This window comes from Drosophila subpulchrella, chromosome 3L (assembly GCF_014743375.2).
Source record: "Drosophila subpulchrella strain 33 F10 #4 breed RU33 chromosome 3L, RU_Dsub_v1.1 Primary Assembly, whole genome shotgun sequence".
Lineage (NCBI taxonomy): Eukaryota > Metazoa > Arthropoda > Insecta > Diptera > Drosophilidae > Drosophila > Drosophila subpulchrella.
The window spans coordinates 4,810,902-4,823,741 of NC_050612.1; the positions used below are offsets into that span (position 1 = coordinate 4,810,902).

General features: G+C 42.2%; 3 protein-coding genes across 3 annotated transcripts; all 3 read right to left on the minus strand.

Moving 5' to 3' along the window:
• Nucleotides 1–2,055: 2,055 nt before the first annotated feature.
• On the minus strand, nucleotides 2,056–3,793 carry LOC119553200 (copper transport protein ATOX1). Its single transcript, XM_037863452.1, has 3 exons — nucleotides 3,604–3,793; nucleotides 3,438–3,513; nucleotides 2,056–2,614 (listed from the first exon to the last, which is right to left on the minus strand). The coding sequence occupies exons 1-3, from the start codon at nucleotides 3,607–3,609 to the stop codon at nucleotides 2,481–2,483; spliced, it is 216 nt and encodes a 71-aa protein (XP_037719380.1). The 5' UTR covers nucleotides 3,610–3,793; the 3' UTR covers nucleotides 2,056–2,480.
• A 469-nt stretch (nucleotides 3,794–4,262) lies between these two features.
• LOC119553890 (galactose mutarotase) lies at nucleotides 4,263–5,639 on the minus strand. Its single transcript, XM_037864555.1, has one exon. The coding sequence runs from the start codon at nucleotides 5,503–5,505 to the stop codon at nucleotides 4,402–4,404; it is 1,104 nt and encodes a 367-aa protein (XP_037720483.1). The 5' UTR covers nucleotides 5,506–5,639; the 3' UTR covers nucleotides 4,263–4,401.
• Nucleotides 5,640–6,997: 1,358 nt separating this feature from the next.
• On the minus strand, nucleotides 6,998–8,687 carry LOC119554680 (galactose mutarotase). Its single transcript, XM_037865681.1, has 2 exons — nucleotides 8,273–8,687; nucleotides 6,998–8,097 (listed from the first exon to the last, which is right to left on the minus strand). The coding sequence occupies exons 1-2, from the start codon at nucleotides 8,597–8,599 to the stop codon at nucleotides 7,312–7,314; spliced, it is 1,113 nt and encodes a 370-aa protein (XP_037721609.1). The 5' UTR covers nucleotides 8,600–8,687; the 3' UTR covers nucleotides 6,998–7,311.
• Between the last annotated feature and the right edge of the window lie 4,153 nt (nucleotides 8,688–12,840).

Here is a 12,840-nt window from a genome sequence, read left to right on the forward strand (position 1 = left end):
GTTGATCTTGTTTTGGTTTTTTTGGGCCTGGTTACATTACGACTGCCGACTCCTTCGGCCAGTTCGTGTCCTAAGTCTTTTGTTTTGCGCGCATGGACTGCAAATGCCCGGCCATTATTATCTATGAGTTATTTACGCTCGGCGATTTTGTACTTTTTGTGGGCCCTACTCTCGTTATGGCCGAAACGAAGCTCGTGGGCCTGGCACACGCTGGCCCGAATCGCAGCCGAGGAGCTCGGGCGTAGGAATTTCCATGGCGTCGACAGGTTTGGCTTTGGCCCTCCTCGCCCGCCTTCCGCTTCCCCCTGCAATTTGCACTGCTCGAAGTTGGCTACTGTGCTTCCCCAAATGGCCAAGGAGCGTAGGAGTCGCTAATGGTTCAATGACCAGCAAGGAGCCGAGCCAGAAGCCAAGCGCACTAATCACGGCGACTGCCAGTGGAACGACCTTGTGTGAGTGTATCTTTGAGGGCTGCTTGCCGCACAAACGTCACAGTTTGCCTCGGAATTTATGGCCCAAACTGGGCCCTAAGTTCGGTTTAGTGTGCCATTGTTCTGGTCGGTCCGCCTCACATCTCCCATGACAATCGGCAGAACAAGAAGGCCGCCAAATGGCAAACCAGTCGGCCGTCGGATGCTGTCCTGCCAATGCCCCAACGCACCAGCCACTTGACCAGGCGAAAAACGAGCGGCCAACTGGTTGCAACTGGCCACTTTGCTGCCAAGCATGCGCCAAAGAATTTCGCCAGCGATTTTCGGAATGTCTACAATGCCCAGAGTGTGCAAAGAAAAACATCAACAAAAAATCGCCAGAGAATGAAAACAAAACACGGGAAGACTGGTCCGCCGAAAGGCGCGATGAGTGGGGCGTGGCCAAATTCTGACATGTTCTTGATCGGTTGCGTTAGCAGGGTACATAAATAGTTATATCGCAGATCTGCGTTTTAGCGAAATTTGTATCCAATAAGAGATCTCCGCAATCAGCACTTGAAAAGAGCATGCAGTGGCACTTTAACTCAATATTACAGTTTGGTCACAATGGCTACCTTCTCCAAAATCTAATATTGTTTTTCCACTTCCGCAGTTAAGATTTTCCAAATATTATCTTAATTACACATAGATTCCAATCTATCGCAAACAATGGGCGTTCTAACTGTTTATCTAACCATACCCATTTGAACGGTAATGCGATCCTAACAGAGACTGCGTAAGAGCAAAAACCTTTTCAGATCTTCAGTTCCTATCTGGAACTGATCAACGGGCCACACTTGAGGGATTATAATCGGTCAGGGGCCAGGACGTGTCTCTGGATGGGATGTGACTGGTGTTGTGACAGGCGGAGCGTCCCTCGCTGGGCGCTGCGTTGTTAGGGCATAAATCAACAGGAGACTCGCAACTCGAAACGCACAAGAGCCGCTGCCTCAGGTAGCCGAAGACGACATAAAGTTCCAAACGTCCACCACTGAGCTCAATTAGTGCAGTCGCCTGGGCTCTTTGTGTGCGCTGCATTCTTTGCATGCCAAGGTGGCATTTGATTGATAATTTCGTTACGCCTCGAACATGCCCCACAAAAAATTACAGAAAACGACTGAAACAGAACATGGAAAACCAAAAATAAAAAATATTCAATTTGATAAGTGTGGGTTTCCGAAAGCAAAGATTTATGACGTGTTCATGCTGCCTCTTCGATCGTTATAAGGCATAAACCGGCTATTTGTCGCCGTGAGATTCGCTGGGACTCCGAACACCACAGGCTGATGCTAAGTGCCCGCATCTGATGTGGAGATTAGGACCGACAATGAGACAATTTTCATGCTACATATCGGAATGTAAAACATATTTGGGTTTTCTAAAGCCATAAACCTAACGGGAAAATAACTTACTTCATTGATTTCTAAATTCCCTGTGATATTCGTTAAAAACCCACATTTTGGAAAGAATTCCACTATAATGGTCACATAAAAGGAATAACACCTTGTAATTTGTTTAGATTAAAACATACTTGTATATATTTGATATTTTAAAATGGTAAAATTTGTAATATTATGATTAGTCATAAGAGGGCAATTGGCGTATATCATTTATTGGCAACTACATTGGATTTATTTGAGTACCCCTAAATACGGCACCTACTTATTTAGGCAAAACGTTGGCTTTTAAGATTGATTAGTTAAACTTGAATTTGAAATTCTTCATCTAGGCATAAGTAATGCATAATATAATAACACTTCAATTGGTTAACTACGAGCTACATACAATTTGGGCAAGAGCAAATACTAGTGTAAAATTTGTAGATCAATCCTATATTTGATTTTGGTTAAGAGTAAAATTTGTATGTATCTCATGAATATCACTGAACAGCGACCCAACCCGAATGGTTCCGGAGCGGCAATGTGGAAGATCCCTCAATCCTCTAGGGTCCAGACCCTAGACTTCAAGTTTCAGTTTGCCGTACTTCTGAAACTTGCTGAGAAACTCGTCTCATTTCTTCACTCCGACGTAAGTGGTACTCTTTCCGGTCTTGCGCAGCTGTTCCATTAGCTCGTCGGACGACAGGTTCGACGTCACGCTCACCGTCCGATCCTCCAAGTTAATGTTGACTTTTTCGACCTTATCTGCGGAGTGGCAAAATTCATACTTTAGTTATTAACCGCCGAAAGGAAGGCAACCGCAACTGATAACCGATGGTGGGACTAATAAAAAGTACCATTTAAATTATGCCTAAACTTCTTATCATTTTGTTATTTGCTATATTCATAGGTTTTAAGTATAATTAAGATTCGCAATGAATAAAAAGTTAACGTATCTTTTTTAAATTTCTTTTATATTATGCATATCTCTTTAAGTTCTATTGTCATTATGTACATATTTCCATTACAAATTTGATTTTAAAGAAATGAAGCTGACTATTTTGGTATATAGCTACATTAAAGGTTTGTAGACAGAAATAAATCAAATTCTAATTTTGTAACAAGAAAATAGGAGTGATTGTTATTTGTCCAGTTTACGTTTACTTGAATTACAGAAGTAAAACAACTCTTGGACGTGGAGTACCCACACACCGTCGATGGTGTAACAGAAATATCTTCGCGAGAAGCTCGGGGAAATGTAGTTAAGTATCAATACAAGTTTCCCTGAATTTTACAGAAAGCGATTTCAATGACACCACCGCGTTCAACAATAAAAATAAAGATTTAAATAGTTGTTCAATTTCCTTTGTTAACTTTTCCGAAAGACTGTAATAAAACCAAATATTATAGATTACCTAATTTGTCAGTTGAGATTTAAGTTACAACTTTTAACACATCTGAGTCACAAATGTGCTTGTCGGGGAACAATGGCTTTAAATAAGTTCACCCACATATGTACGTATGGCTGTACGTAGCTACCGATAAGAAGGCATCAATTAACCTAATACCTGTCACTAATGCTACGTACCGCCCAATTTGCCCAAGACACGTTCCACGGCGCTGGCACACCCGCCGCAGGTCATTTCCACCTTGAATTCGTGCACCTGTGAAAAGCGGGAAAGTCAAGACGGTGGAAAATGGAAGGTTTAAACACCCCAATCGATTTTAGAGTGTTCTCAAGGAGTGGGACCCACTGGCATTCTGCTGCTGCTGCTGCTGTGACTTCTGGAGTCGGTCGTGTGCTTGTACACTTGCGGTAGGTTGAACAGCTTGACGGCTTTTGTCGATGACTTCCGGACGTGGCACACAAAAACCTTTCTTTTGCAGTTAACTTTTGAGATATTTATTTTATTTGCCTTTTTAGAGCGACCAAGTATTTCTGTCGTTAAAATATGCCATCAAAGTATCCCCCTAATAAACTAGAAATACTCATCGATAAGGGGGGAAACTTTGATAGAAGTTTAGCGGAGACTCAACCCAATTTGTTATGCCAGTGCTGCCCATTGGCCGAAATTCGTAAGACTCACTGGAAAATATGTGCATATTGGGTTCGAAGTACCGTGTTACAAATTATAGTTAAATGAAAAAACATGTTTGTTTTCGAAAGAAAGTGTAACAAATACACGCCAAAATCTGCTATATTTAACGGTGAAAATAAAATTCTGTTTAATGGATAGCACGATTGTTTCCTTTAGTAGCTATAGGAAATGGGAGCGTTAGTTGAGATTTCGAAAACTATAAGCTTTTACCGCGCCAACACAATAGCCCCTGGCGCCAGGCGATACTTTTATGAAATTGTTTAATAAATTGGTTAAGAGTGCCTCGACTATAGCGATTTGAATCAAACAACTAGTTATTATAAAATAATAAAGAATATGTTATTTACATTTCTAAAGCTTGCCAAATATGTACGTGCTGTGACCGACACTTCTAATTAAATTTAAGGTGGCAAAATGTAGTGGGCGTGCTGTTTCTTCGCCCCCCATAGGCTCCTAAACGCGCTTGGGACAGGCGCCGAAGCGATAGACCACCTGGTGGTCGTACAGCTGGCCGGGATTTAGCACGATCGGCGGGAAGTCGCAGTGGTTCATGGCGTCCGGATACTTCGCCGTCTGAAGGGTGAAGGCCCCTTGGCGGACATAGTGGGCCCCGTCCTTGCCCACGTTTGGGATGTCCCCGCAGTCCTCGTCTGGGAGATTGTTGGCCGTGGTGAAATGCAAGCCTGGCTGGTTGGTGTGCACCTCCATGAACCGTCCGCTGCACGGATGCACCACCCTGGCGACCAACTGCACACGGTTGGGCGGAACGTCCACGCAGAAGCTGTTATCGAAGCCGCCCAGCGGGCACGAGCTCACCTGGTTGAGCCGCTTGCCCAGACTGACCAGGCTGGAGAAGTCGTACGGAGTGGTGCGCACGCGCATCAGCTTGCCGGTGGGCAGGAGCTCCTGGTCCACGTCCACGATCTTCTGGGCCTTGATCATCAGCATGTGCTGGTAGAGCGCATCCTTGCCCGCCCCCTGGCCGGCCAGGTTGAAGTAGCTGTGGTTCGAGATGTTCACCGCCGTGGTGGCTTTCGTCCGCGCCTCGATCCGCATCCCAAAGCAGCCCGTCTCGTTCAGCGAGAAGTTAATGTTGGTGGTCAGTTCGCCGGGGTAGCCCTCGTGGCCGTCCGGCGAGATGTGCTGCAAAGTGACCCCGTCCTTGTGCACACCCACCACGTCCCAGATGACGCTGTCGAAGCCCACGAATCCGCCGTGCAGGTGGTTCCGGTCCCGCACATTCCGGCTGACACTCACTTCCTTGCCGCAGAGCTTAAACCGCCCGTGGGCTATCCGGTTGGCCACCCGGCCGACTGTGGCCCCGAAGTAGCTGGGCTGGTTCCGGTAGTAACCTGCCACGTCGTCGTAGCCCAGGCAAACGTCCTCCAGCTTGCCATTGAAGTCCGGCACCTTTAGCGACTGTATGATGGCGCCCATCGTCAGGATAGAAACCGACATCCCGCGCTCGGTGCTCAGCGTGAAGCGCCGCACCCGGTCCGTCTTCTGGGTCATCGGGTTGACGGCGATGCCGAACATGTCCTCGATCACTCGCACCATCCTGACGTGCCTGCAGGGCTGCTGGATTCGGTGAGATTTCGCCAAATGCCTAGAGGAAAATTACTAAAATTTAGACTGCGTTGCTGCGGCGACTTATGTATCTGATAATTTCAAATAGCACACACGCTCTTCTGTCAGGTCCAAGACTACTAAGATCGTGGTGGAGATCATCAATCTGCACAATCTGCTGCTGCTTCTAGGCTGTTTACTATGTTTTGATACGCTTTTCGGTACGTCTTTTCCTTGACTTTTTGCTGGGCTTATTGTTGGGCAGGGCATTCTGCTAGGCTTGTTGCTTAACTTTTTGTTATTACTATTTATCGGCCTTTTGCAAGGCTTCTTCCTGGCTCTAACTGCTAGGCTTGTTACAATTTTTGCTAGGCTTTTTGCGAGGCTTATTGGTAGCCCCATTGCTAGGCTTTTCTGGGGTTTTTGAATGTCTGTCTGCTAAGCTTTTTGTTTGCCTTATTGCTAGGAGTATTGTTTGGCTATTTGCCAGCCTTCTTCCTAGGCTTTTTCATACGCTTTGTATACGCTATTTGCTAGGCTTTTTGCGAGGCTTATTGGTAGCCCCATTGCTAGGCTTTTCTAGGGTTTATGAATGTCTGTCTGCTAAGCTGTTTGTTTGCCTTATTGCTAGGAGTATTGTTTGGCTATTTGCAAGCCTTCTTCCTAGGCTTTTTGATACGCTTTTTCTACGCTATTTGTCAGGCTTTTTGATAGGTATTTTTATATTTTGAAATACTAAAATGGAAGGGAAGGGGAGGGTACTAAAAATAGGGGACTGTTGGTGGCAAGGTGACGAGTAGGGTAAGGTGACGAACTCATTAATTCTCAAATGTGACGTGCATGTGTTATATGTGTTTCAGCAGCAAAGCAAAGATTTGTGAGAAACCAAGTCATATAAGTATATACAAGTATTAATAAGATCTTTAGCAACAGTTTTTGGTACTTTGTGTTTTTTTCTGTTACGCCTTATGAGTGTGGCACCATTATATTTCCAACCAGTACCTATCGTGACAAACATTTTGACATAATAGAATATTCATATCTGCATAGAGTTTTAGTGTGTATTTATCAGTTCGTCACCTTCCCCTACAGCTTTTGAAAGTGAAAAAAATTATTGGCTTACACCAAGAGCTGGAGTATTTACTCCTCTGAAATTTTACCATCGATCTTTTATAAGAATATGCTCATTAGATGTAAGCCACTTTCTGCTTCTACACTTTAGAAATATATTGATTTTTGGTAGTTACATCCAAAAACATTACATTCATTAAAGTTATATTTTCGAATTAGACCTTAAATCTTAAAGATTATCACTTATTATGAAGATTCTTACAAAATTAGTGTAAGGTGCCTTGCACTACTGTGGAGCAACGATTTCTTTGAAATTATGTTTTCGATTTGTAGAGAAAGTATCTGACAGGGCTTAAGAATCATTCTTATTTATTCAAGAACCAAGAGACTCATAAAACACGCTCTTATAATGTTCACTTCGACGTTGACATTTTTATCTACTTTACTTCAAAATATTAACAATTAATAATAGTAAAGCTACGGAATCTTAATCTAAAATCCCAACTCTCTGTCTTTTATAGTTTCAACAGCGTTCACACGGACAAAAAGACGGATATGGCTAGATCGACTCATCTAGTGATCCTGATCAAGAACATATGTTTTTATATACTTTAAAGGATCGATAATTTTTACTCTACGAGTAACGAGTATAAAAAAATCTATAGACTTTGGGGTTGGGAACCAGGGTATTTATCCATTTTTATTTAAGAGAAATCACGGCAACGCTCACGGGTCGTTGTTGCAGCAGCACTTCCAGGACTCCTCGACCTTAAACCAGTAGAGGACCTCGTGCCGGTACTTATCGTTCGGCTCGAGACTGATCGACGGGAACTCCGGGTGGTTCATGGCATCGGGGAACTTCTCCGTTTCCACGCAAAACGAGCCGTGTTTCACATACTGAGTGCAATTCTTGCCCACTATCGAGGTTAAATTGTTCGCGGTGTAGAACTGCATGCCGGGCTGGTTGGTCCAGACCTCCAGCACCCTGCAAGACTGCGGATGCACAATCTTGGCCACCTTGGCGACGCTGTTCTGCAGTTGTCCTCCGTTTACCACGAAGCAGTTGTCGTAGCCCTTAATCAAACGGTCCTCAAACTGCATCAGACGGTCGCGCATCAGCACGGGCAACCTGAGATCGAAGACGGTGTCCTTAACGTCGATTAACTTCCCAGTGGGGATCTGCAATTCGTCCGTGTCCACAATGTGATCGGCAGCAATCTCCACCGTGTGCTCCGCCAGACCCTTAGCTCCGGATCCGTGACCCGCCAGGTTAAAGTAAGCATGACTCGCGAGATTCACCATAGTTGAGCGATCTGTGGTAGCCTCGTACCTGACCCACAATCGATTCTCATTGTCTAACTGGTATGTGATCAAGCATGTTAGCTTGCCCGGATAGCCCTCGTGTCCGTGCGGCGATACGTGTCGGAAGACCACGCCTTCGGAAGACTTCTGCACAACCTCCCAGATGACGCTGTCAAATCCCACGAAACCACCGTGTAACTGGAATTTGTCCTGAAATTATGAAATTTCTACATTAGTTAGGTATACTTAAAAACAATGTCCTGTGCCAGGAAATTACTCAGTTTTTCTATAACATTTATATGTCTTTGCTTTTACTGATTCCTTTTTAGTTTCGAAAATCGAGGTCTTAGAAATACTACAAAATAGATTAAACTAAAATATTTACCTGGATGTTTTTCGTCACCGAGACTTTTGTGTCGTTCACTGTGTACTCGCCGTTCGCCACCCGGTTTGCCACTCGTCCGAGGGTTCCTCCAATGTATGCTCCCTTGTTGGCCACGTAACTGGCGATGTCGTCGAACCCGAGGCACACATCATCCACCTTCTTGTAGGCGTCAGGCATGCAGACGCTCTGGATGATTGCCCCCAGTTGGATCACCGAAACGGTCATTCCTTTGGAGTTCTTCAGCGTAAACCGGCGCACCATTTCCGGGGACTTGGTGAACGGATTCACGGCCAGGCCGAAGATCTCCTCCTCAAGGGTAATCGACATTTCGGTGCTTCTCGGTTTCGTTCCTTCCCCCTAAAACGGTTGACAGCAACTGCTTGGCTGTCAGTGAGGCACCGATCCGGCACACCTCTGTTTACTACAAGTTTACTACTGATTATAGCTAGCCAAAGTCGTTCGGGTCGCGAGCTTCTCCCTCAAAGTCAAACCGGGCAATCAGCTTGTCAGAAGTCGATTGTCTATCCCCCGCCTTTTTACCGCCCACAACAGTCAGCGTCAGCGTTATCAGAAGGGGCAGAGAGAGCAGCAGTCTAATCGCCACTTAGGAAGAATATATACTACCCTAGGGGCGCGACTGACTGGGAAGCACATACCAAAGAAAGACCGCGTGCCCCGACTACGAGATACCCACTCCCCACAGAATTGTTGGAATTTGTTTGTAGACTCTCAGAAAAAAACATTTCCTTGATTTTAGTCTATTGACTTTTATTTGAGGAACAATGGACTAAAAAGGGCTATATAAATGGCCATATGTATTTAAGGACTGAATGGACTAAAAATAGATTAAGTTTCTTATGAACTACTATAATGCCTTACTATAGATTCGTCGGAAAGTATGTAAAAGAGTATATATATTCTTGATCAGGATCACTAGTCGAGTCGATCTAGCCATGTCCGTCTGTCCGCATAAACGCTGAGATCTCGGAAAACATAAGAGCTAGAATGTTGTAGACTTGGCATGCAGAAATAGAAATTGGGAAATAGAAATAAGTATTGGAAACTGAAATAATCGAGGTATATCAGTATAATATAAATTTCTTAAGTTTACGTACGATTTTCCGCTCTCGCGCAGTTTATGCGCCTTGTTACCGAGCACTTTTAGAATAAACAGTTGACAGATAAAAAAATCTTTTTCAGCACGAACGTTCTTAAATCAAGGATGTTTGTACTTGATTTTAGCACGGTGTTTTTCTCTGAGTATACTAGTAACAGGTATATTAGGGAAAATATCTAGTTCTTAGACTTAAATTATCCGCTACTAGTAGCCTGTTACAAAATGTTCTTAAAATTGATCACATATCCATAAGGGTATTTTTAAAAGAAACTTATCGAGCTCAAAGACATATATATAGAAGATAAACTTATGTGATATTTTGTTAAAAATATCTTTAATTCAGTTATTTAGAAATCAACTTTTTCAAATATTTGTCTTATGCTCATTTTACAATTTTCAAGAGATGTTAACCCACCTCACCAAAAAAAAATTAAAAATTAACTATCTAAACACCTTTCCAATTGCTATAGAACTCGACGGGCATCGCCTACGTTTCCGTTATGAAGTTTCGCGACATTGATCCAGTACTCATTATCCGAGACTCCGAATCCGATATTGTACAAGTAGCTTTCTGTAACAATAATTTTCTCAAAACTTTCAGACAAGGAGTTTGAATTAACCTTTAATATCCTGGCTTATCGTGCATATTGGCACAACCTCTGTAAGGGAATTTTCAAATGCATTTTCGAATTATTAAAAGGCCTCGGATTTGCCCCAAACTACTGTTAGATCTCTTATTCTAAACAATTTTGCACTTTAGATTTTTCGATTAGGTCCCCAAATAGCGAGAAAATTCAAAACTATAATGAGCCGCCCTGTTCCAAATTCCACCATTCCACATTCGTTACTAAGTGGCCGACACTCATTTGATGATCTGGCATGATTCTTTAAAATAAGTGCTGGCAGCACAGAACTGTATAGTCCTTAAAATTCCTCTACTTTTGATATACAACACATTGTTGTAAAAAGTCACGTTTGAAAGTAATTAATCAACAAAATGGTCAGTTTTCAGGGTTTGTATGTATCCAAGCTCTAATTTAGGGTCATGGAACCATTTAAAATGTGTTTAGCTATGAATAGCTAAATTTCAAAACACCATAACTTCTGAACCAAAAGGTATTTTTTAATACTTTATTCAATTTTTTTGAATGCCATAGTCTAAAACAATAAAGAACACGTTTGTCGAATCTCTCGACCCATTACCCAGCTAGCCAACTGAACTTATTTGCAAATAATTAATTGTCTATTTAAAAACGTTTGATGTCAAACAAAACACCTCTTAACATGGTACAAAAGTAGTAACTATCTCATCTTCAACATACAAAAGATCTGATATTAATTTTTAACGATTTGTGACGCAAAACGATTTTACAGGTCTTTAAACTAATACACTATCTAAAATTTACTAATTCGAGAGGCAACAATAGAAAATACTTGTGTTGGTAGAACCCTAAATATTTTCATGAAGCGGGCCGAATGAGTTAATTTTAGATAGTGTACACAAAAAAAACTTTTAGGTAAAATTTACAAATACAAAAGCTCAACTCATGAAATTGTTAACAATAAAATAACAATTGTTTCAACAATAAAATACTCACTGCTTACCCATTAGTGGTAGTTTAATATTAAATAGTAACCAAACAATAAAATATACGTGACTATTTTTATACCCTTGCAGAGGGTATATTGATTTCAGTCAGAAGTTTGCAACGCAGTGAAGGAGACGTTTCCGACCCCATAAAGTATATATATTCTTGATCAGCATGACTAGACGAGTCGATCTAGCCATGTCCGTCTGTCCGTCCGTTTCTACGCAAACTAGTCTCTCAGTTTTAAAGCTATCGGGCTGAAACTTTCCCAAAACTCTTATATCTTTTGCAGGTAGTATATAAGTCGGAACCAGCCGGATCGGACAACTATAACTTATAGCTCCCATAGGATTAATCGGACAAAAAAATAAAAAAAAATTATATCTTTGGTGTTTTTTAGCTTATTACCTCCTAAGCTTGGAAATAACATTTTTTAACTAATCGAAATCGGACGACTATATCATATAGCTGCCATAGGAACGATCGGAAAATTGGTGGAAAAATAATATGAAACAAATTATAGCTTCGGTGTTTTTCAACATATAAACTCCAACGCTTGGAAATAACATTTTTTAATTACTTCTGAATTTCGAATTTAATTTTATCAAAATCGGACGACTATATCATATAGCTGCCATAGGAACGATCGGAAAATTGGTAGGAAAATAATATGAAACAAATTATAGCTTCGGTGTTTTTTGACATATTATCTTATACTATTGGGAATATCATTTTTTGTGTTTTTAAATTTAATAATTATAGCTGCAAGGGTATATAAGCTTCGGCTTGCCGAAGCTAACTTCCTTTCTTGTTAATAGTTGATTTCTAATCAATTTCAATCAATTTTTTCGACCCAATTTTTTTTTGTTTAATTACTTTGACGCATGGAGAAATCATTATACCCGTTACTCGTAGAGTAAAAGGGTATACTAGATTCGTCGGAAAGTATGTAACAGGCAGAAGGAAGCGTTTCCGACCCCATAAAGTATATATATTCTTGATCAGGATCACTAGCCGAGTCGATCTAGCCATGTCCGTCTGTCCGTCTGTCCGTCTGTCCGTCTGTCTGTCCGGATGAACGCTGAGATCTTGGAAACTATGAGAGCTAGGCTATTGAGATTTGGCGAGCAGATTCCTGAGCTTCTTACGCAGCGCAAGTTTGTTTCAGTAGAGTGCCACGCCCACTCTAACGCCCACAAACCGCCCAAAACTGTGGCTTCTACAGTTTTGATGCTAGAGTAAAAATTTAAACTGAAATGAATTGTTCTCATCAATACCTATCGATTGACCCAAAAAGAAGTTTGCCACGCCCACTTTAACGCCCACAAACTTCAAAAAACCGTAAATATGAACGCGGATATCTCGGAAACTATCAAAGATAGAGTATTGGGATTTCAGATTTAGATTCCGTAGCCTTGTACACAGCGCAGGTTTGTTATGCGAATATGCCACGCCCACTCTAACGCCCACAAACCGCCCAAGCCTGTGGCGCCCACAATTTTTATGCTATATAACAAATTTTAACTGAAATGTATTGGTCTCGTCAATACCTATCGATTGATCCAAAAAAAAAATTTGCCACGCCTACCCTAACGCCCACAATGCTTAAATCTGTCTTCCGCCGGTAGGTGGCGCACTTAAATCTCGCTTTGCTGCTTGCATATCTCCATTTCCCTTTGGTCCCTTTAGCTGAGTAACGGGTATCTGATAGTCGAGGTACTCGACTATAGCGTTCTTCCTTGTTTTTGTTTTAAAAAGTTGAGCTGACGCCCTCTAGCTTGAGTGATGAGATAGGCTGACAGCCTGTCGAAAGTTACAAATCCCAAGAAGTCCGAGCCTCATTCCCCAGGGAGTGCAGTGTG